This window comes from Dermatophagoides farinae, chromosome 8 (genome assembly GCF_024713945.1).
Source record: "Dermatophagoides farinae isolate YC_2012a chromosome 8, ASM2471394v1, whole genome shotgun sequence".
In the NCBI taxonomy this organism is placed as follows: Eukaryota; Metazoa; Arthropoda; class Arachnida; order Sarcoptiformes; family Pyroglyphidae; genus Dermatophagoides; species Dermatophagoides farinae.
Window position 1 is genome coordinate 3,301,958 of NC_134684.1, and position 23,554 is coordinate 3,325,511.

Sequence of the window (23,554 nt, forward strand, 5' to 3'; positions counted from 1 at the left end):
TCAACATTCTGGTTGGATAACGTCAGGTTTGTTGTTCACAACAACCAACAACAACAACTCCTCATGATGATGTTTGTCCAATACATTCACATTAAACCTTGGAAAACGATGTATGTAGAATGATGTTTATAATAATGATAATAATCATCATCATCATGTATAATGGTAGTAGTATACACATTCCTCAATAGAAATTTATATATCCAAATCAAAAAATAAAAGAGTCGACTACATTGAAAGAGTCGTCGCCATAGTTTAGCCTGTTGGGCTGGTTTTGATTCATGGTTGGTTTTTTTTTTTTTTTTTTTTTTTGATTTCATTGGTTCTGATGTTAGTCATTCATTCGATCGAATGAGACTCTACTACATGGTTAAATTATTTAATAACAAACGATTCATATTCGATATATTGTTGTTTCGAGCACATTTTCAATCATTAAGTAAACATCATTTCAGCCATAATTAAACGTCCACCAACCATACACCGTATTACAACCATCGTCTTTTTTGTTGGATTGTGATTATATATTCGAAATCCACACCCATTTTATTGTTAATATTTTTCGGTAATCAACAACGAAAATCAAAAAAAAAGAACAAAAATGCCTTTCACCTGTACGGATATTTGTAAAATAATTTTGGCAATCATATTTCCACCAATCGGTGTATTTTTGGAACGAGGATGTGGTGCCGATCTTATTATCAACATTGCCCTCACCATTCTGGGTTTTATACCCGGAATCATCCACGCCCTTTATATTATATTTAAATATTAACACATTCAAAATGAAGTGAAGATGAGAAAAAAATGAATTCCGTTAGCTATTCAATCATCGATTGATTCGCCTTGAACATCGTTATCATCATTTTGATTTTGAAAAAAAAATCCGTCAAAAAAATTCAATTCAATTCATTTTTCTTTTCTTTCTTTATTTTCCATCATCGATCGCCACAATGTAATCAAAAAAAAAAATTCAATGTGTTCACTTTCAATTAAATTCTTGCTGTTATTTTATCTTTTTCTGGTTTTTGTTATTCATCATCAAAATGTATAGAAAAAAAAATACAATAAAAATCGTCATAACAAATAAATGTTCGAATTGAAATTTTCTTTTTCAGATCACATCTATTGCCATCTGTCGAGTATTTTTGACAGCATACCATTTTTTGGGTTTCAAAAAAAAAAAAAAAATTTTCGAAGTATTTAAATCTTTCAAAGTAGAAATTAGAACAAATGAAAATGAAACGGACAAATTTCTTTTCTTGAAAAAAAAGTCATTCGGTTGATTTGTTTTTCCATTTTTTTTCAAAGCATTATTGCAAAAGAAAAAAACAACTTTGTAAATCTTTGCAATTGCCTTTTTTTTACCTGTATACCCAAAAAAAAAATATAGTCCTTCAATAACAGCAACAACAACAATTGTGTTTTAAATCATCTGATTCAAGGTAATATCTGTCTATTGAAAGTGAAATTACACAAAAAAAAATTATCTTCAATCATATTTGATGTGTGTGTGTGTGTGTGTGTGTGTGTGTATGTTGCGACAATCAAACAAATATAAAAAAATTTCTCAAATCATTGAAATTGAAAGTTAAAACGAGCACTTAGAGACTGTTATATTGTTGCATCGATATTATCATCATCATCATCCCCATCATTCAATTGTCGGTGAAAAAAGGAGGATTTCTGGTTTGTGTATCGACTCATAACTGCATATTACCGTTTTTTAATCGAATCGTTTCTTTTTGGGCGTCGTTAATCCATCCATACATCGATCAATAAAGGTCTATTTAATATAAGTAGATTCGTTTCATCCATTCATTTGTTATCCATCGACTATTTGGATCACATATTACAAGATTTTGTTGTTTGTTTTTTTACCAAATTTTTACCAAAATACGAAACAATGCCGTTCACTTGTTCCGATATCTGTAAAATTATTCTGGCCATTATTTTACCACCATTGGGTGTTCTATTTGAACGTGGATGTTCGGCCGATCTTATCATCAATATTGCATTAACTATTCTTGGTTATATACCAGGTATCATACATGCATTGTATATCATTTGCATATATTAGCCTTTATGCCAATTCTATAGAATTTTCTGAATAAAAAAAAAATTTTTATTATTATTGTTTGTTTGTTGTTTTCTTATTTGAATTCGAAATCGAGAAACTTTTTTTTCTTTTTTGATTCAATATCAACCAGATGGCGCATTCGTGATGAGATTGGTTGGCTTTCTAGTATTTTCTTAACGGCGACTGATGGTAAACAGATAATTTTTTTTTTCGTTGCTTTTGATTTCGATATAGCTTCTGACAAATAATAAAAAAAATATCGATTGGCAACAGTTTTTTTTTGGCTGTCATCGAAACTGTTGACGAATAATTTGTTTCTTAATTTTGTCTACAAAATACAATCTTCAAACAACCGTTTCTTGAGTTATAATACCGGTAGTTTTTTTTTATTCATTGATTCTAATCATCATCATCATCACATTTATAGTGATAACAATAGTGTATCGTCAATGACAATATAACTAAACCATAACCATATTGGATTAAATATCATCATCATATACAAAGGTTATCATTAAGTTTGTTTTTTTTATATATCGATATTGTTTTCATATTCTATATCTATTTGTAGTGATTGTCATAAAGTTATTATCACTCATAATTGATATCGATTTACCAATCATTTATTTGATTCGATTTTAAACATTGTCATTATATTGGTAGGTGTTTCTTCATAACATAATATTCGATTCAAACTGTTTCTCGTATGTCGTTGCTAATTTTTTTTTCTTGATTTCTTTCCCATTCGATGCTGTGGATCAGATTCATATCCTTGAATATAATTGATTGAATTTCAATCATTCAACCATGGCCATGAAATTGTTCAATATCATCACATGGTCATTTTTCATCTGTTTTGGTTTGTATAAACATATTGGATTCTGATTCTTTTGGCAATAATTATTGTTTTATTAATAGTATTTCAATACAGATCATGTTTTGCTGATGAACAGAATTTTTGCGATCTAAGTACATCGTATAAAAGTGATTCCTTAAATCTTAATAATCAGACCGGTTATCTATATTTAAATGTAATCAATTGGAATGCTAAGAACCGGACAAAATGTCTTTGGATAATCGATATACCGATTTCTCGGAAAACAATTGACCTTTCTCGAGTTGTATTGTCATCAAAAGATAACATCACCATTACAGCTATGCTCGAAACGAACAAGACATCAACGATTTACACCATTTATGACAATCATAAGCATACAAAGATTTCATCTGGCCTATTATTTGTCGATCAATATGATAAATTGAACATTACTCTTGATTTGGATCCACAACATTCGACATTCAACCGAGCATTTCAAATAATTTTATACATTAATTATTCAGATGTTTATTTAATGAGAGACAGTGGATCATTGTCATTTCCAATCAATCAAGGTTTAACATCCGTTATTGACTCGAAATTTATGCTCCTACCCAGTCCTCAATATTCTGAACGATTGATTATATTAACATTTGCCAAAAATTCCACTACAAACTTCAAGATGGATGGCCAACAATATAATCAGACAAACCTTCCGGATATTTACATGGCCAAAATTGATGGTATCAAATTTGAATTGAATAAATTCAATGTTACCCTTAATGAATCTATTGAAATCAATTATTGGCTTGTTACAGCAAGTTGTAGTAAAGAGATAGAATTGAATGATAAAAATCCTTCATCTTCAATCATTTATCCGAATGAACAAGATCGCCAAGATCAATCATTAACATCAATGGTTTGTGCACAAATATTTACTAACAATGTTGATAAATATTATGAAATAATGATCACGGACGAGACTACCATGTTACCGAATCCAGGTGATGTAATAACCGTATATAGCTTACCGAAAATGGAAGTCATACAAACAATTCAATCATTGTTTATTCCTTTGTTGAAAACTATCAATACATTTTTGGAATATAAAAAAATTTTAATCATCTATGATTCACCATATTCAAATCATCCCGTCACTAAGACGATTCCAGTTGAATTGGCACTAACCAATAACATGTCATTTATATTGAATACTCTATCCTCCAATCAAGAAATCAATGTTGAAAAAACTAATGAAGAAACAAAATTCATCTACAACATTTATTCGGCGCCTGGTAAAAATTTAATCGTGTACATTGATCCAAAGGAAAAACTTGATGATAATAAGATGAAGATTGCTATCTACAATACAGATATTCATGGTCCAACAATAAAACCATTGGTATTGTTAGATCAATTCAATGTATTACCTTCAGCAATTGCTGTGGATAAAACCGAAATGCGTATCGAAATTTGGGGAAAATTGTCAAAAATCAAATTCACCATTAAACATGTTGATGATAAAGATTGTCAAACGGTTTCCAGTTATAATTCTACTTTTCAAGTTTCAAGTAATCGTAATTGTTCTTGGTTTATTCCACGTGATGATTCCAACCAAGACCACACTGTATTGAGTGCAAATTCATTGACGTTACCGAAAGGTTCATCGCTACATGTAACACGTTTGGCTGCAAAAAGTACAACACAAATTCTTCAAGGTCCGAAACATGAATCATATCTTGCCGATTTTATAATGCCATCTTCTTATGATTACTTAATTGAATTTATTGTTGATGAAAACAATAAGGATAAAGATACTAATATTTTCATTGCGAAAAAAGCTTACCTTTTACATTACAACAACACAATCATCGAAGATCAGCATAAATTTTCTGTCAAATCGATCAATTATCCTGGATTATATCCGATTGGATTTGAACAAGATTTGATGATTCCTAATAAAGATCAATATGTTTTGATTACGGTTAATGATATTCAATTATACGGTATAGTAAATAAAGACAATAATTATATATACTAATACTAATATATTATCATTTTAGATCATCATTTCTTGTCACTAACTGCAAAAGATTTGAGCAGAAATTTTACCAACGATGTCGATATTAAAATGTTACCTGATTATGTTGCATATTCAGATTTGGCCGTCGCATTCAATACGAATAATTCTCTACTTTTTGGTAATTCTGATCGAGGATTCGATATCGAGATGACTTTTTTCGGTTGTGGCGATATTATTGATTTGAGTAAGACAAATACTTTGAAATTCAATTCAAGCTCATCGAATTATCATTCAAATCCAATTTGTATCTGGCAAATCATGAATTCAAAGTCCAATGGTCATCTAGCTGAAACTATATTGAATTTCAACATTTTAATGGCTAGTACTTTAGCAGAAAACGAAGCTAATCTCACGATTTATGATTCAATTAGCCTTAGAAATTCTAGCATACATCGTGCATTGTGCAATGAAACCAATGGCGATTGTTTGACTGGTAATACTGTGAAAAGTCACTATCAAGGATCGATTGGATCGGCTTTTATTGTTTATGACTTTTCAAAATCATTAACAACAAAGAAAAATTTTTCATTTGAAATAACCATCGAATCTTCTAGTAAGTATAAATTGAATGAATTTGTCTAATAGTTTTAATATAATATAACTTTATTATTATTCTAAATTCTAGAATGTACAAACACTAAATATAATTTAAGCATCTGTTCTAATGGTGAACGATGTATAACGGAACTTATGGCCTGTAATGGCCAGAATGATTGTGGTGATTGGTCAGATGAACTTCATTGTAACACTACATTTATTCCGCCAAAGCCAAATGGTGGTGGAAGTGGTGGTATGTTTTTATTTGAATTCATGTGTTTGTGTGTGTGTGTGTGTTAAATCTTGTCGGCTTTGGCTTTTTTTTTAAAAAAAAAATTATTTTCTATAACTGAGTCCTCTGTACTTTGTTGCAATGTTTGTTGAAATGTTGGTTTTTATTTTCTGAAAATTCAAATATTTTTTATCTGCATTTTTTTTCATGACCCTTTCAAATCCCAATCGCACCCACTATATAAAAACCATATTCCATTAATATATTTCACTATTATTATGACCAAATCATTATAGTTAGCTGGGCTTTTGCCATTCTGGTTCTAATGCCTATTAGTGCAATTATCGCTATATTCGGATACATTTATTGCCGACCATTCATAATGAGATTTGTTTCTCATGGATCATACATGAGATTAAGTGATTCAATATGAATTCAATCAAAGAAGAAGAATATTTATTTTTGCCCTGTGCATTTATTATTCTGTAAGCATGTGTTATTATAACACCCATTGTTTATTATTTTTTTTTTTCTAGCCAAGCCACATGTGAAACACATCCACATTATGATCAATGTCATTTTTTTTTTTTTTTTTTTTGAATCTAATTTATACGATTTTGTTTTTTTTTCTTAACTATAGTAAGCATTTGGGTCGTTTTATTCATCCTGATGCCTTTGGGTGCCATACTTGGTATATTAGGTTATATCTATCTACCACGATTATTAATGAATGTACGTCATGGTCGATATTCAGAATTTCGTTCAGATATGTCTGAAGTATCATAATTAATCATTCAAAAATTTTGTTAATGGTCAATATTAAAATTGTAAAACTAAAAAAGTCATACAATCAAACGTATTCCATCCAAAATATGTCTACACACACACAGATACACACTCTTGATGGTAATAAAATCTTTGCTTTCATATTTCTGAATTTATTTCATTATTGATTGATATATTAAGAAATGAATTTTCTTCTGTTATTTATTTATTAACATTTGATAAAAAAAAAATTTAATAATTTTTCCACAAAATATTATTCATCATTCATCAGGCACGTTTGAATCAATATAAAAATGATGATAATTTGATTCGATTAGTAGTACGCACACACTGAAATAAATAATTGAAATAACTTAACATTGATCACGAATAATGATAACTGAAGGAATGAATGGCTATTGAATATTTACTAAATATTATCATTGATAATTAGATTGTCATCGATTTGTTTTTAAAAAAAAACAAAATCAAGATTCTATTCATAATTTGTTTAGCCGTTGATAATTTTTTTTTTTGTTAATTGAATTGGATTTCAATACAAAGATATTGTTTACCGGCTAATGAAACCATATTATAGAAAACATTTCAATTCAATTCGATAGATATAAAAAGAGATTTTTTTTATTGCAATAATCATCGTTTTATTTCATTTCATTTCAAAATCATAACTTCAAAAACTAATCAACAATGAAATTTATTTTTTTCGTTTCGTTTTTAGGTAAGTTATGATTTTTTTTTGCCGCAACTTTATATATAATTTTTTTCCAAAATATTTTTTCTGAAAATTTTCCATATAGTATTTGGAATCGCCAATATTATAGCAGCTGAAGATGTTGCCCAACCCAATCAAAGACTCTTAGATCCATTGCTCCCAGGAGTCGGATTGCCAGGACTAGGAGCTGGATTACCGGGCCTTGGATTACCAGGACTTGGTGTCGGATTGCCGGGACTAGGAGCTGGATTACCGGGCCTTGGCTTGCCTGGTCTTGGTGTCGGATTGCCGGGCCTTGGCTTGCCTGGTCTTGGTGTCGGATTGCCGGGACTTGCAGCTGGATTACCGGGCCTTGGCTTGCCTGGTCTTGGTGTCGGATTGCCGGGACTTGCAGCTGGATTGCCGGGCCTTGGCTTGCCTGGTCTTGGTTTGCCTGGAGTTGTGGATCCAATCTTAAGAGAAGAAAAAACAGAATCCGCTTAGTTATAATGAAAAATAATATTCAATTATTGATGGCGATTGATATTTTTTTTGTTTGTTTGTTGACGACGAATAATAAATAAAAAATTTCAAATTCATTTACTCTTGTGATATTTTAAAATTTCTGCACTGGATTATATGAATGGACATCGGGAATTTGATTTTGATGAAATCAAATCACATGTGTATTTTTTCATTTATATTTCTGATTCAAAATAATATGGCCAATGATATTAAATCAAAATCTTGCGCCTGCAAAGGTATTCGAACTTGTTCAAAATGCGAACAATACCAACCACCTAAATCAAGTGATCGAAATTCGCATATTGAAAAAACCTATGTCCATTGTTGGCGATGTGGCAATCGGGCTTATGATTCTGAATTTTTCGACAAACATTTTGAGGATCATGAAAAAACCAACAAATTCGATAATAATGTCCCTATGGTTGAAATCGATGGCATATTCTTGCAGACCGATGTGATTACTGATGATGAAGAAGTTCAACTTATCCGACAGGTTGATTCATTCGAATGGGTAGATTCGCAATCAGGTCGTCGTAAACAAGATTTTGGACCAAAAATAAATTTCAAAAAACAAAAAATTAACTTCACACCATTCGAAGGGATGCCAAAACTTGATGTTGAACTATTGAATACAATTCGCAGTGAACGTCTTACATCACATGACGATTGGCATAGATTTTCATCGCTTCCATTTGATCAATATTCAGATTATACGATATTGAATCGTTTTCACTCGATCGAAATTTGTCATCTTGAATATTGGTATGAAAAACATGATATTTTCAAATTTTTATATACTCAAATTATCATTAATTTCAAAACAGTCCAGAACGTGGATCATCAATCGATCCTCATTTCGATGATAACTGGATTTGGGGTGAACGCTTGGTCACATTAAATCTGGCTTCAACCACTGCCATTACATTGACATTTCCAGAACTATCCTCATCACCTGAATATTGTATTCGCATTGTATGTCCAAGAAAATCTCTTCTAGTACTGTATGGTGATGCACGATATAAATTTCATCATTCGATTCAAAGAACTGATATAAATCATCGACGATTGGCCATAACATTTCGTGAATTAGCCTATTCATTTTTTCAACAATCATATCTAAACAAAGATATGCGACATTTACAAATCCGTGATGAATTTCTTAATCGTTCGAAAAAATTTATTATCAAATAAACAAAATAATGCATTCAGATAAAAAAAAAATCTAAAATTACAATATAAACAAATGAAATGGTTTGAGTTCATTGACATTGAATATTTTTCCTGGTTAAAAACCACAGTCTTCAAAATCATCTGCATATCCGCTTTCGCCTTGTAAGCTATATTTTTGTTTAATTTTCTGAAATTCATCATCATCATCGTCGTCATCAACATTGTCATCATCAACATTGTCATCGTCACCGAAATAATCAACATCATCGTCATCATCAATTGAATTGATATTGGTTGATGGTTTTTGTATTGGCATTTTTATTTTCTTATTACTAACATCGTTATGATCTTCATCATCAATGTCAGTTGGTTGAATATCAATAACTTTATCTTTCTGATTGATCGATGAATTTGTTTCTTGGTGATCATTTTTATCATCTGATATTGAAGCAACATTTTCTTTTGGTGAGTATGATGATGTTTCAATCGCTGGAACTTTGGCATATGAATGATATAACGATACCAGAAGTGCAGTGTCTTCCTTATCAGATTGAGAATCAACCACTTCGTTAGTGTTCGAATGATTCGGCATAACTGTTATGTCACTAGTGCACGGTTTTGAATGAGAACTTTGATCCGATTCTTCATTGAATAATTCTTTGAGATTAAGATTTGAATTTAATTGGATAGATTTGGCTTTAGCAGCAGCTTTAACAGCTTCACTAGCACTGGTTGCTGTTGACGTTTCAACTTTGTCCATTTTCCGTCGTTTTTTCTTCTGTAAAATAGAAAAAAAAATATTTCATAAACGATATCAAAAGTTGACAAGAAAAACTTACTGTTTTGCCATTTTGTTCTTTTTCATTATCCTCTTGTGTTTCTTGCTGTTTTCTTTTTAATAATTCTTGGGCTTCTTTTTCCAAAAATTCTCGATTCAACATTGTCCATTCCATTTGTCGCTGACCAATTTCTGTTTGATCATCAATAATATAGGCATTTATTTCATCATCATCAATATCTTCATCAAGACCTTTTTCTAATAGATCTTGATAATTATTCGTTTCCTCTCTAATTGTTTCACGTCTCAATAGGCCAAGACTTTCGGCTGAAGGCCTAAGATTGGCCCAATATTCAATCTCTTCATTTGATGGATTACCATGATCTTCAAAATGCATTTCTTGAGTCATTTTCGTTATATTACCATCGATTGATAAGATATTATGATCAATAATTGTTTCCTTAATAATTGAAGTTTCATCATCTTTGAGTTTATCTCCATCATCTTGAAATGTGAATATATCTTTCAGGAACTTGGCATACATTCCACGTAATTTTACTCTGGATTCTTTTAAATGTTCTTCGATAATATCCTGATATTTTTCCGCTTTTTTCAGATTAGCTTCGATATCATCCTTTAGGGTTGCGGATAATTTGAATGCAGGAGGATCTTCCTCTTCAGTAAGAGAATGATCGTTTAGACATGAATTCTTTATATGTTAATAAACTTGATGGCGTATCAACAAATTCGTTAATACGTTTACGTATGGTTGACTCACAAACTTTAGCTATGGATATGATGTCTTTGAAAGAACATCGAACATTATTGATACGGGCGGCGACGAGTACAGCGGCTGCACATACACCAGAAGGTCTACGACCAAAATGAATCCAATCACGTTTCATTCGTTGTACGATTCTATTGGACGTTTCACGAATGGATGACGCTGAGCGCTTTACCTGCAATAAAGTTCGATCGCCTAATAATAAGTTCATTAGAGATTTTTCGATAATATAAACAATAATAATAATATGCAACTAACCAAGATTGAGCATATCAACGAATCGGACAATATATTCACTTGGATCAACTGATTTTATATTAAACCGCAATAAACGAATAATTTGAAAATAATAGCGACCAATATCGTAGACATTTGCTTCGGCAACATCGCTAATATCCAATAGGATCACATTAGCACCTTCAGTACGAACAGCAATATATAGACATGCAGCCAATACAATATTCAAGCGTCGGCCATTCATATATTTTTTAATTAATAATTGATGATAAAATCCACTGGATATCTGTGCAAATGATCCACTAATATATAATTTGTCACAATATCGTCGTAGAATGGTTTTAGCATTATCCACCGATGCTAAACATTGTCCATGACTTGAAAATTTACTGTTTACAAGAAAGGTAAAGAATATAATTAATCATTCTGTATTCCACCTGAAACATACCTGTTGACGAATCCTTTTTCTACACTATAAGTGGATCCAACGGCTGAATATCTTCCACGATCATCTTCACGATATTGTATTTCATCGGTAAAAGCACCCAATTCAAAACATTCACCACAACCAGTACAAAACATACCGGACATTTTCTTGTCGTGAACAATTTCACCTTTATTACAAAGATGACAAATTGTAGCAGACATCTTCGATGATTGTTTAATAAAAAATGAAATATGACAATGACAATAATCAATGAAACAATTTAAAGATTCAAAGATCCACCATGCTGCAATGATCAATGGCTAAACTTGGCTCATAAACATAGGGTCATTCAGAAAAAATGTTATGAATTTAATTTTGATTTATCGCCACCAGATTACACTATCTGCAGTATAAATGACCTCAATCTGATAATTGATGCAGTGGCAACTGATTTAGATTGTCATTTCAGATTATGTCCATTTTTCTATACTCAAATTCTAGATATTCAAAATAAGACAGCTTTCCATAATGAAATTCTGATTGAGTAATTCAATTTTATCCCAGAATATTATTTGATGAAAACGAAATCTAAAAAATCTCTGTAACCTTTTCAGCCGCGATCTGAGATTGAAATCCAGTTAATAATTGCCACAATAATCGATATGAATCCGTCAATGCAGAATGTTATTGCCGATAGTGAACCTAATCCGAATCGAAAAATGACAAGTAGGTTGGGTTATTTTTCGAAAAATTAATTAATCATACTTGGTGATCATTACTATTCACAACATGTTAACAGAATGTCAGTGTTTGCCAAAAAGATTCATATTGGTTATAATGGGATTTTTCGGTTATAATTTACTCTATATGCTTCGTGTGAATCTATCCGTTGCAATCGTATCTATGGTAGATCATAATCATAACCAGTCAAATCAAACCTGGATGATAATGAATAATAATGGATCTAATAACATGACCATTACAAACGGGATTATTGAAAAGGATAAATTTGATTGGAATGAAAACATTCAGGCATTGATTCTCAGTAGTTTTTTTGCCGGTTATGTTATAACACAATTTCCCGGGGGAAGATTAGCTGATTTATTTGGTTCAAAATGGCTTTTCGGTCTAGGCATTATGGCCACATCAATATTGACTATAATTAGTCCGTTTGCAGCTCGAATACATTATTCTGTATTTATTGGTTGTCGTGTATTGGAAGGATTATTCGAAGTACGTTGGCTATATAATAATACTTGTAATTTTGAAGAAATTTGAATTCGTTATGTTTTTTTTCCCGAATTTAGGGACTAGCATATCCTAGTATGCATTCAATGTTTGCAAAATGGATTCCATTGTATGAACGTAGTCGAATGTCAACATTTATGTATTCTGGATCACAAATAGGAACCGTATTAACAATGCCTATTGCGGCACTCTTATGTGATTCAGAATTTTTCGGTGGTTGGCCATCAGTATTCTATGTATTTGGATCTATTGGATTAATTTGGTGCGCAATCTGGTTCATAGTGGTTCATGAGACTCCGGAAATTCATCCGACCATTCAACGTAAAGAATTAGAAATGATCATTGCCAACCGGAATAATGACCTGACAAAAAAAGTAAGTTTCTGATTTTTTTTCTCATTTTACTGGTAATCACTATGATGGTCATCATTAATTATGATTATGAATATGTAACAGAAACCGAAAATGCCATGGCGATCAATTATTACATCGGTCCCATTATGGGCATTGGTTATAGCACATTTCGGACAAAATTGGGGATTCTATACATTTTTAACACAATTGCCGCGTTATTTTCAAAATGTTTTACATTTTGATATTAAAAAAGTAAGTTTACATTCATTGCATTCAGATATATTTTCATTGAATTTGTTTAGAACGGACTATATTCATCATTGCCATATTTATGTCAAGCAATTGTTGGTTGTATGGCTGGATATATTTGTGATAAACTTTATGCTAGCCAATTTTTCCGGTTGGGAACATTAAGAAAAACGGCCAATACAATAGCATTCCTTGGGCCAACCATTTGTTTATTGTTATTGATACAAATTGGTAATAATGATCCCAAATGGTCTATCATATTATTCACAATAGCATTGGGATGCAATGGAATGTTTCTGGCTGGTTATCATGTTACACATTTAGATATGTCACCAACATATGCTAGCACATTGATGGGAATCACGAATTGTTTGGCAAACCTGGCCGGAATATTTGCCCCATACGTTGTTGGAATCATATTAACCAATGTTCAAATCGAAAAGCAAAAACAACAACAACAACAACAACAATCATCATTATCATCGAACGATGGATGGAATCAAGTATTCTATGTATCATGTATTATTTATATATTATCGGCTCTCATATTCGTGCTATTTGGCTCTAATGAAAGACAAACCTGGGACAATTGCATACCTGATGACGATGATGATGATGATGATATTTGAGTATGTTGTCCGTAAAGATGATGCACACATTCTGTAATTCATTTATATATGTTACTCATAAAAAAAAATACTACCAAAGCTTATCATTATCAACATAGAAAGCATAATATTAATGATGATCATGATGATGATGATGATGATGGAAAATGAACAAAAAAAAGAAAAGAAAAACATTGACATCCGTTAAAAGAATTCATAGAGAATAAAAATCAGTTTTATATTCATTCATTTAATTCATATTTTGATTATACATATAATTGTCAATAATAATTTTGATTTGATTGATTGATTTTAGATACAATGTTATGGCCTACATATAAACATTGCATCTTGATGAAAAGAATTGTACAAAAACCGACAGCCATCTTTTGATTAGTTTCAGAATTTAAAAATTTTAAAAAATATCCTTTTTTTTATCTGAATAAAAACACACTACATAATGATGATGATGATGATGATGATGATAATGTTCCAGAATAGAAATGATAAAATTATTACAGATGATGCTTAGGAATTGGATGGGAAGATTATTTTTTTCATACATTTGTTTCGGTACGATAGATTTTTATTTTCGGCGGTGGTGAACGTTTTGATGGTGGTATGGCCAGATTTGAATGCAATGGTTTCTGTTTCAATTGGGCTATACCAGGAATGACCATAGGACTAGATTCTTGATAGAGCTGTATGTGTGAATAGAATGATTATTATTAGTGAAATATAAAAAAAATCATTCAACAAACCTTTTTTATTTCAGGTGATTTTGATCTTGTCGGTGATTTAGTCCTACTAGTTGATTGTTGTTGTTGTTGTTGTTTCGAAGATTGTATTTCCGGTGTTTCCGATAATACGGATGCACTACGAGAGAATGTTTTGGACAATGTTTTAGATATTTTATATCGAAGACTTTTCTCTTTCTTTTCACGTTGTTTAGCCAATTCAATTGGACTTTTTTCAAATCCTTGCAATGTGAGATTCTGTTTTAACGCTTCATCATCAGATGATTTTGTTGATTTTCGAATTTTAAATCTTTCTTTAAGAGATTTTTTTGGTTCAGCTGCTGAAATAGCACTGGTATCTGAATCACTTCCACCAGCGAATGATGAATCTTTTGTGAATCCTGGCCTCAAACGAAGCAATGTATTGGATGGAGCAAAAAATCCTGATCCAGATGAATCGGATTCATAGCCACCACCATATGCATAACGACTACGAAGATTACTAATGGATGAATTTGGTGTACTGTTCAATGAATGATCTGAATCCCAGATTCGTTCTTGTGAAGCACCACGAAGCTGTTGATCCAACGATAATGATTTCTTGACCATTTTAAGTCGAGGCGGTGCACGCTTTATATGACTTGGTGGTGGTAGATTTGTTGCCGATGCTAATGATGTACTTGAACCGCCAGTATAACGGCCATTTAGATTTGATGAGACACTAATTTGTGATGCGGCTCGTGCTTCCTGTATGATTTCATTATATCTAGAATGTAACCGTTCCTTAAGTTGATTGATAGTTTCAACAATCTCTTCTTGTTTGTTATTATTTAATGTAGTTTGTTGGGTAGTTGAACGAACAGTTTTCATTGATGAATTGGCAGTCGTCGATGATTTCTGTGTTATCGAATCAACTATTTTACGCAATTCAGCCATTTCAATGTCAATAAAATCTATTTTAGCTTTTTCGAACATTCCACGTTCTCGTTTATAGCGTTCATTTTGGGATTTTAGTCTTGCGTGCACTTCTTTCAATGCTAACAAATCAAATTGAAGTTCGGCAATTTTTTGCTGAGTTTCAACATGTTCTTTATCCATGTTTGTCTTCAATTCTAACAACTGTCGACGTGCTTCTTCACGTTCTTTTTCACGAAGACTTTCAATACCCATCAATTTATCACGTAATTCTTGAATGAATTTTTGCGTATCCTGCAATAACCGCAAGTTTTCTTGTCGTTCCTTTTCCCATGCTAATTCCATTTTTGTACGAGCATAATTTCTAGTTGAGCCTCGTGTCTCTAATAAAATCCTTTCCTCTAATTGATTGATCTGTGTTTTATATTCGGCCAACTGTATTTGCCATGTACTTTTTTCTGTTCCATGTTGAATTTTCAGATTACGATTTTCCAACAATGCTCCCTCCAAATCGGTTCGAACGATACGTAATTGAGAATGAAGATCTTCAATTTCATTTCGAAAAGTGCCCTTAAATGTTCCCTGGTCTTTGTTAGATTTTTCCAATGATTCACGATATCTATCACGTTCCTGTGCTAAATGCACCATTTGTTGTTGTAAATGTTCAACTTCTTCGCCCAATAATCTCATACGACCTTCATATTCGGCATGTAATGCAGCCAATTCGCCTTTATGTGATGTTTCTGAATGTTCTAATCGTATACGATAGTCTTGTAACTCTTTATCGACTTGTGCACGACCAGTAATACTCATAAATCTAGTATTCCGTTCCACTCGTTCAAGTTCACCAATTCTTGTTTGTAGTGCATCCATTTTGATACGATTACGTTCACGTTCTTCATTATGAACACGTTCCTCTTTACGATATGAATTTAGAAGATTTTCTTTTTCCGTCATCAACATTTTAAGTCGGTTACGTTCCTCTTCAATCAAATTAGCTTTATTGAGTTTTGATTCCAGATCGGCAACACGTTCTTGTAGGGTCAATTTTTCTTTATACCATTCTTTTCGTTGACTAATAAACGAATGCAATTTTATTTCCAAATTTTTTTGGAAATAAAAAAAAACATATAAATCCAATAAGTGGTTAATATTATCAATTATTTATATTATAATCATATACTTACCTCATCGATGTTTCTTTCAATGATTTTATTTCATTCAATTTTTCTTCATAGCTTTTTTTTAATGACTCAACAGCTTCGACAAGAGTTCCTTTTTCGGCCACAGCTCGTGATTTCAAATCAACAAAATCTTTTTCAAGCATTTCATATTTATTCGTCAAATCATCATAATCTTGTTTGATTTTGTTCAATTCTTTTTCACTTGAATTGATACGATTCGTATAATCATATTCAACATCATCAAGTTTGGCCTGCTGACGACGGATTTCACGCTCCAATTGAACAATTCTTTCTTGTGATCGTAATAATTCCTCTTCACGGCCACGGCCAACATTTTCAATCTCTTTCTCCAATCGTTCACGTTTTCGTTGTTCACTTTTCAATTGATTCTCTAATCCTTGAATTTTTTCCATCAATTCATTCTGTTCTTTTCTCACCTGAACATTATTGGATTTAAGTTTTTCATTCAATTCTTTTACTTCTTTTTCAGACTTTTCTAATTTTGTTGCCAATTCTGTTGAACGATTCTTATAATTGGTCGATTCTTCTCGTAATGATTGTAATTCAAAGTGTACTTCTTTTCGTACATTTTTTGATGTTATTTCTATTTTTTGATTAAATTCATCACGAATTTTGGCCTCTTTTCCTTTGAATTCATTCCGTTGTCTATCAATTTGTGTCTGTAATTCATTAATGGTCATACGAGATTCGTCCAATCTTCGTTTAAGTTCATTGCATTCTTTTTGCAAGGTAATGGATCGATTATCACCACTAGCAGTAATAGCAGTTGTTTTAGTTTTTGTATTAGAATCGACCTGTCAACAAGAATAAAAACAACAATTATTTTTAGTTTGACCTATATACTTTTTTTCGAAATTGTATACAATGTTCAAAAATTTGGTTTTATGTTACACATATAGGTATTTCTAAATATCAAGGGACCAGAGAACAACAAAAAAAAACTTTATACAGAAAAAACACTCACATCATTTATTATAAGCTGGCTGTTCAAATTCCGTACACGTTCCAATTCTTTTTTCATTTCATCAAGTTTGTTGTTCAATTCTTTTTCAAATTTTTCACTTGCTTTTAATTTATTTGTCAATACATCGATCTGTTCATTGAATTGTTCTAGTTGTTGTCGTAGTTTACCATTATCATCATTCAATTGTTTGTTATTTTGAATAAATTCCGATAATTTATTATTCAAATCATCAGCATTAGTTTTATATCGTTGTATATTGGCTTCTAGATCTTTGATTTTATGTTCATTTTCATTGCCATTGTTTTTATTATGACTAATACTATTGGCTATTGATGTTGTTTGTACCAATTTGTCTAATTTCTCTTGCAAACTTTTCGTACGATGTTGTTCCTCTTCCAATCGTTTTTTCAAATCATTCACTTGACTTGTTTCATGTTGTTGAGAATTTTTAACACCATTCATGTTGTTACCAGATTTTTGTTGCTGTTCTGATTCCTGTATTGATCGTTTTAATTCGGACACCTCTTCGGCCAGATTCTCAATGAACGCATCTTTACCACGTATATTCGTCTGTAAATGTTCTAGTTCTTCTTCCATTTCTTTGATTATTTCTTTCAATTCCAAACGTGTAGCTGTTTCTCGTATCACACGATTTACTCTTCGTCTGAGCATAATAAAAATAAAATCAAGAAAAAAAAGTTAGTTAAAATAAGTGGTCTACATTATGACTATAGAAAAAGTTTCATTACATTAAAAAGAAAATAGATAAAATCAATATAGGATACATGCAATTTCAATTGTATGTATAACATATAGTTTTTTTTTTTAAACACTAGACCAATATAGTGAATGATGATAATGAAGATGATGATAGAATAGAATAGAGAAAAAATACAGAATAATATATACAAACCTTGGATTTAAAGAGTCTTTAAGTTTTTTATATTCACGATTGATTTTGGCCATTTCGATATCCATCTTTGCCAATTTGGATTGCTGATTGGACAGATCGTTCTCTTTCTGTCGCAATTGTTTTTTTAGATTGCCAATAAAATCCGTTTCAGTTTCAGTCGTCTCTGTATTCAATTTTGTATTCATTAGATCAGTTTTCAATGAATCACATTTACGTTCCAGTTCACGTATTTTGTCTTTTAATTCAATGTTTTCCATTTGCAATTGATCGGCAGGTCCCGGTGGAGGTTTTTTACTAATACGTAATTGTAGCCGTTTATTTTCATTCAATAGTTTCTCATTTTCATTCTCTAATGCGATCATTTTTTGTCGCAAAATGTTTGCTTCTTGTTCGAATAGTTGTAATTGTTTTTTCATATCCAATGATTGTCCTTCAGAATCTAAACTACGGCTACGATTAATCACTTTCGATGTTCGTCGTCTATGTAGTTCAACTTCGGTACGAAGACTTTCATTTTCTTTTTCTTTATCCACTAATTTTTTTCGTAATTCACGTGCTTCAGTTTCAAGTATTTTAATCTTATGATCATAAATAACATTTACTGGTGATCCGGCCGGTATTTCTGGTATTTCCATTTTCGTTATTGGTTGTGATACTAATTTGTCTTGTAGATATTTAATTTCTTGTTGAAAATTTTCATTCTCCTGTTCCAGCTCATCGGTTTTTCGCCTCAAGACAATCATTTCTTGTTCATATAATTCAAGATGAAGTTTCATTTCTTCAGGATTCAATTCATCACTTTCACTTTCATCATCATCTAAATCATAATAAATATACAAAAATGGATGGATGAAAATCTAAATTAAGCCAATTTCAATCTAACCTACCTTTAGTTTGATTATTTTTCAAAGTCATTTTCCGTATTTGTAACATTAGAATTTCATTCTCCTGTTCCATTGTTGACAATTTTTTTCTTGTCGTACGTGTTTCTTCTTCAGAAAATTTAAGCTGTTCTTGTAGATCTTTTTCACGTTCCATTGTATCGTATAGATCACGAACAACTTGTTCATAATCTTTTGTGCTTTGATCAAACGATGGTGATGGTGATAATTTTCCAAATGGTTTACGGCCACTATCATTTGTTGTTGTTGTTGTTGTTGTTGTTGTCAATTTATTTTTATTTCGTTGCTGTTCTTGTAATTGTTGCAATTGTTCCATATCTAGTAGCCGTTCTTCTTTGAGCTGTTCAATTTCGGCATGTAATTTTAACGATACTTCTTTAGCAATAGATAGTTCATTTTCCAATTCTTTCATTTTACGTTTATCCACATCCATCTGAGCTGTTTCATAAAGATCATGCAATTGTTTTTGCATGTCCAATTTTTCATTATCTAATTGTTCGACAGTTCGTTCGGCTTTTTTCAATTTAAATTGCAGAACACGACAATTTTTTGACATTGTTTCTAGTTCATGTTTTATCACACGAAATTCAGATGATTGATCTTCACGAAAATTGTCATGTAATTCTTGAAATTCTACTTCCAATTCTTTGACATCTTTTTTTATGTCTTCATTTTCTTGCGTAAGTTGTGCGATTATTTTTTCCGATTGTATAAGTTTATTTCGTAATTCATTCACAGAATCGTTATTGTTATTGGTTCGTTTCATTCTATCTTCCAATGTTTTCTTTTCATTTTTCAATGTTTTAATTTCATTTTCCATATCGACAACACGTTGTTTTAGTTTAGCCATTTCATCAAAATTCTGTTTAATCGATTCTTGGCCACTTTCTGCTGTTTTGGCAAAAGTTTTGCGCTATTTTTTTTCATTACAAATATAGAAAAACATTATTAACATTTTGGTGATCAATTATATGCAAATGGATGGTTAGTATGAACAAAAAAAAATTAATCGATTGTTAATTAGAATAAATAAAGAATAACGTTGATACTGTACCATGTTTTCAAATTCTTTATTTTTACTTTCAAGTAGAACAATTTTTTCCTTTGATTTGGTTAATTCTTTACTCAATTCTTGTATACGACTTTGATAATCATGTTCATTTTTGTTGAAATTTTCAGCCGTCGATGACGATGATGATGATGATGATGATAACGTTTTGGTTGGTTTCTTAACACAAACGGTAAATGCCACATCGATCGGATCATCATCATTTTCATTATCATTGGTGATGGTTTTTTTACGATCAAAATTTTCATTGCCATTATTAGCATCGTTTTTTGTATCGGAAAATTTTACACATTTCGGTTTCAATGTAAATGAAACCGATTGTGAATAATCAGATGATGAATCCAATTTTAATGATGAACTACGTTGCGGTGTACGGAATCGTTGATTTTCTTTTTTTTTTTTCATTTACAAAAAAAAATAAAATAAAATTAAACATGGCCTTAAATTGAATTTTTTTTAATGAAAAATATCACACGTACCTGATGATGATGATGGCTGTAAGCCAGTTGAATCATTTAACGATTGTTGTCGTTGTTGTTGTTGTTGTTGTTGACGATGTTCGCTGATATCTTTGTAACATTTTCGACATCTTGTCGGATTAATTGAATGTGCAATGAATCCTGTACAGCCGCTCGTAGTCGAAATATTACTGCTGTTGTTGCTGTTATTATAACTCATTCTGCTGCATGGCTTGGTGGCTAATTTTTGTTACACACTACTGGGGGGGGGCTTTGTCAAAGATAATTACGACAACAACGGCAACAATTTCCGTATGATGATGATGATGATTGTCGTTGTATGATTATCGTGATTGTTATTGCGACATTAGAACAATTTGTGTATTGTCGAATAGTAAATTCCAAATACACCCACAACTATTCGTGATAAACAAGTATATATAGATGAATGGTGAGAATTTTTTTCTTTAAAGATTAAAATGAAAAAAAATCGATGACACAATAACAAAAGAATTTCGTTTCGTTGTTTTTTTTTCTTTGAATCCAATGCATTCATTTCATTCCGGTTGTCGGTATATCATTGTAGAATGACATCAAACACATACAATTCTGTTGAATTCTTGTGGTTGAATCAAAAAAAATTTTTTTTTCCATTATAATAACAAAAATTCTGGAATCGATTCGAATTCGTTGGAATTTGTCGATACCGTACACACACACATATTTCGAAAACACAATACCATGTGCATGTATGTGTGTGTGTGTTTATTTGATGCTAATTAAAATCGACAAAACAACGGTCGTATGGAATCTGATAATCAGATAGTTACAAGACAAGAGAAAAAAATTGTTTTTTTTTCTGTTATGAAAAGAATTCAATTCAATTCAATTTTCAATTCAATTGAGCGCCTACGCGTCACAAGAATATTCTGAATGAAAACAAAATTCTTAAAGAGATTAAGAACATGAATATAATGGCAATGCCAATGACGATGATGATGATAATAATAAGGGCGTACTGTTACCAGGAACAAAATTGATATCGACGACATTATTTTCGAATCACTATTATCATCATCATCATCATCATAATTATAGCATATATATATTCGGTATATTTTGATGATTTTGTTTCAGTACATTCGTTTTGTTTTGTTTTTATAATAGTGGTGGCATTTGTTGTTGATGTTATTCATGATGATCATCATCATATGATTGCTTTGTATTTTGTAGTTTCGGCATCGGATTTTTTTTTTTTTTTTTTTTTTTTGGCAGCTTTCTCGCATAACTGGAATCCAATGAATATACAAAAGTTGAATTGGCACAGTTTGACTATAACCTAATTTTTTTTTTGTTCATACATCTAAGCATTCTTTTTTTTCTCCAATCTCTCATTCTCACTTGAAGTCAAGAACGATATATTCATGGTGGTATTGTTAGAAATAGAATTTAAAAAATGAATTGTATATATGGAATATTGGATGGATATCATTTCTGATGATAACGAATGTGTTTTCATCATAATGATGATGATGATGATGTATTATTATGATATTTATGAATGAATTACCCGAATGTAAGAATTTATCGCCATCTATGGATTATACATTCGTTCGTTCGAATATTTATATTTTTTTACTAATTCGTTGACGCATCATCATTTTTGGACAAAATCAAAGAAAAATTATCAATTTTCAAGTATTTTATAATACATTTTTATTATTTCATAATTTTTATTATTATAAATATAATGATAATATTAGTAATTCTTATAATTTTTTTTTGTTTTGTTTGTTTTGTTTTGTTTTGTTTGTTTTTGTTTCCTTTTCATTTCACTTGTTCAGTTGATGATTTCAATTTCAATGATTTTTGTTTTTTTTTAATGATCTGATTCTGATGATGATTGATGAAAAATTTTTGTCAATTTGATAATGTTGTCGTTTTTAATGTCTTTTTTTTATCTGTGTGTGTGTGTGTGTGTGTTTGGAATTTCTTTATTTTTTTTTTTGTTTTTGTTTTCACAAACACCACGTATATATCGTCATTGGCCAAAGTAATTTATTGTTTCTTCTATCTTCTTTCTTCTTTCTTTTTTTTTCTCGTTGAATTGATTGATGCTAAACAATATAATTGATCGCCATCTTTGTATTTTATTTTTTTTTAAAGATTTTTTTCTTAAGTTTTTGTGTCTCTCTGTGTGTGTATGTGTGTGTGTGTGTGTTTTCTTCATTTCGATTCGATTCGATGTGTATGAGATTGAATCGAAATCAAATTGATGAATTATTACATTATCGAATGAAAGGGAAGTAGATGGTTCTGTATAATAATAAACATGAGTGAGAGATTGAGAGAGAGAGAGAAAGAAAGAGAAACAAAGCAAAAAGAAATGAAAAAAAATCGATGATTTCGGCGGTTGATTTTATTCTTGAGAATTCATTCATTCATTCATTCATTTTTTTTCATTTTGTTGATTTAATAGATGATGATGATGATGATGATGAAGATGGGTGGGTGGGTAAAATTATAAATTAGAAAATAGATGATGAATGTGTTGTCATAGTTTAGTTGTCGAAACAAAACAAAACAAAAAACAAAAAAAAAATTTCACCATTTCTGATTGAATGAAAGTCGTAATTTTTTTAGTGGTAGTTGGAAAATAGAGGAAAGTATAAAGATGAAAAAAACCACCATCACCACCACCACCACCACCACCAATCAATAATCATCATCATCATTCATTCATTTATAATCCATTTAAAGTAAAAATTTTTTTTTTGTTGTTGTTG

The 23,554-nt window shown here is 31.0% G+C and overlaps 5 protein-coding genes across 8 annotated transcripts; 3 read left to right on the top strand and 2 right to left on the bottom strand.

Annotated features, from left to right (window-relative positions):
- Positions 1 to 2,215: 2,215 nt before the first annotated feature.
- On the top strand, positions 2,216 to 6,676 carry LOC124495529 (uncharacterized). 3 transcript variants are annotated; one of them, XR_012832364.1, is made up of 8 exons: positions 2,216 to 2,587; positions 2,652 to 2,739; positions 2,843 to 2,939; positions 2,999 to 4,903; positions 4,961 to 5,533; positions 5,606 to 5,770; positions 6,046 to 6,234; positions 6,390 to 6,676. XR_012832364.1 is itself a non-coding variant. In XM_075733207.1 (5 exons), exons 1-5 carry the CDS (start codon positions 2,888 to 2,890, stop codon positions 6,533 to 6,535), a joined length of 2,841 nt encoding a protein of 946 aa, XP_075589322.1. In that variant the 5' UTR covers positions 2,754 to 2,887; the 3' UTR covers positions 6,536 to 6,676. The 3 variants fall into 3 exon arrangements, 1 of the variants encoding a protein (XP_075589322.1); XR_012832365.1 differs by lacking the exons at positions 2,216 to 2,587; positions 2,652 to 2,739 and having other exon boundaries at positions 2,753 to 2,939; XM_075733207.1 differs by lacking the exons at positions 2,216 to 2,587; positions 2,652 to 2,739; positions 6,046 to 6,234 and having other exon boundaries at positions 2,754 to 2,939.
- A 511-nt stretch (positions 6,677 to 7,187) lies between these two features.
- Positions 7,188 to 8,972, top strand: LOC124496164 (alpha-ketoglutarate-dependent dioxygenase alkB homolog 4). Its single transcript, XM_047059652.2, has 3 exons — positions 7,188 to 7,253; positions 7,333 to 8,513; positions 8,576 to 8,972. The coding sequence occupies exons 2-3, from the start codon at positions 7,870 to 7,872 to the stop codon at positions 8,940 to 8,942; spliced, it is 1,011 nt and encodes a 336-aa protein (XP_046915608.2). The 5' UTR covers positions 7,188 to 7,253; positions 7,333 to 7,869; the 3' UTR covers positions 8,943 to 8,972.
- On the bottom strand, positions 8,907 to 11,463 carry Brf (Brf RNA polymerase III subunit). Its single transcript, XM_047059649.2, is given in 5 exon segments — positions 8,907 to 9,699; positions 9,761 to 10,393; positions 10,395 to 10,678; positions 10,742 to 11,109; positions 11,169 to 11,463. Coding segments are annotated over 5 exon segments (2,148 nt in total). The 5' UTR covers positions 11,369 to 11,463; the 3' UTR covers positions 8,907 to 9,036.
- Positions 11,432 to 13,850, top strand: LOC124496163 (putative inorganic phosphate cotransporter). The gene is made up of 5 exons (XM_047059650.2): positions 11,432 to 11,873; positions 11,947 to 12,380; positions 12,455 to 12,769; positions 12,851 to 13,000; positions 13,051 to 13,850. The coding sequence occupies exons 1-5, from the start codon at positions 11,810 to 11,812 to the stop codon at positions 13,624 to 13,626; spliced, it is 1,539 nt and encodes a 512-aa protein (XP_046915606.2). The 5' UTR covers positions 11,432 to 11,809; the 3' UTR covers positions 13,627 to 13,850.
- Positions 13,836 to 22,237, bottom strand: LOC124495520 (uncharacterized). Of its 2 annotated transcripts, XM_075733205.1 has the most exons (9): positions 22,170 to 22,237; positions 20,790 to 21,579; positions 20,296 to 20,699; positions 19,227 to 20,154; positions 18,340 to 19,156; positions 17,427 to 18,090; positions 16,445 to 17,256; positions 14,367 to 16,332; positions 13,836 to 14,306 (listed from the first exon to the last, which is right to left on the bottom strand). In XM_075733205.1, exons 2-9 carry the CDS (start codon positions 20,986 to 20,988, stop codon positions 14,163 to 14,165), a joined length of 5,934 nt encoding a protein of 1,977 aa, XP_075589320.1. In that variant the 5' UTR covers positions 20,989 to 21,579; positions 22,170 to 22,237; the 3' UTR covers positions 13,836 to 14,162. The 2 variants fall into 2 exon arrangements, with proteins under 2 accessions (XP_075589320.1, XP_046914869.2); XM_047058913.2 differs by lacking the exon at positions 22,170 to 22,237 and having other exon boundaries at positions 20,790 to 22,049.
- Between the last annotated feature and the right edge of the window lie 1,317 nt (positions 22,238 to 23,554).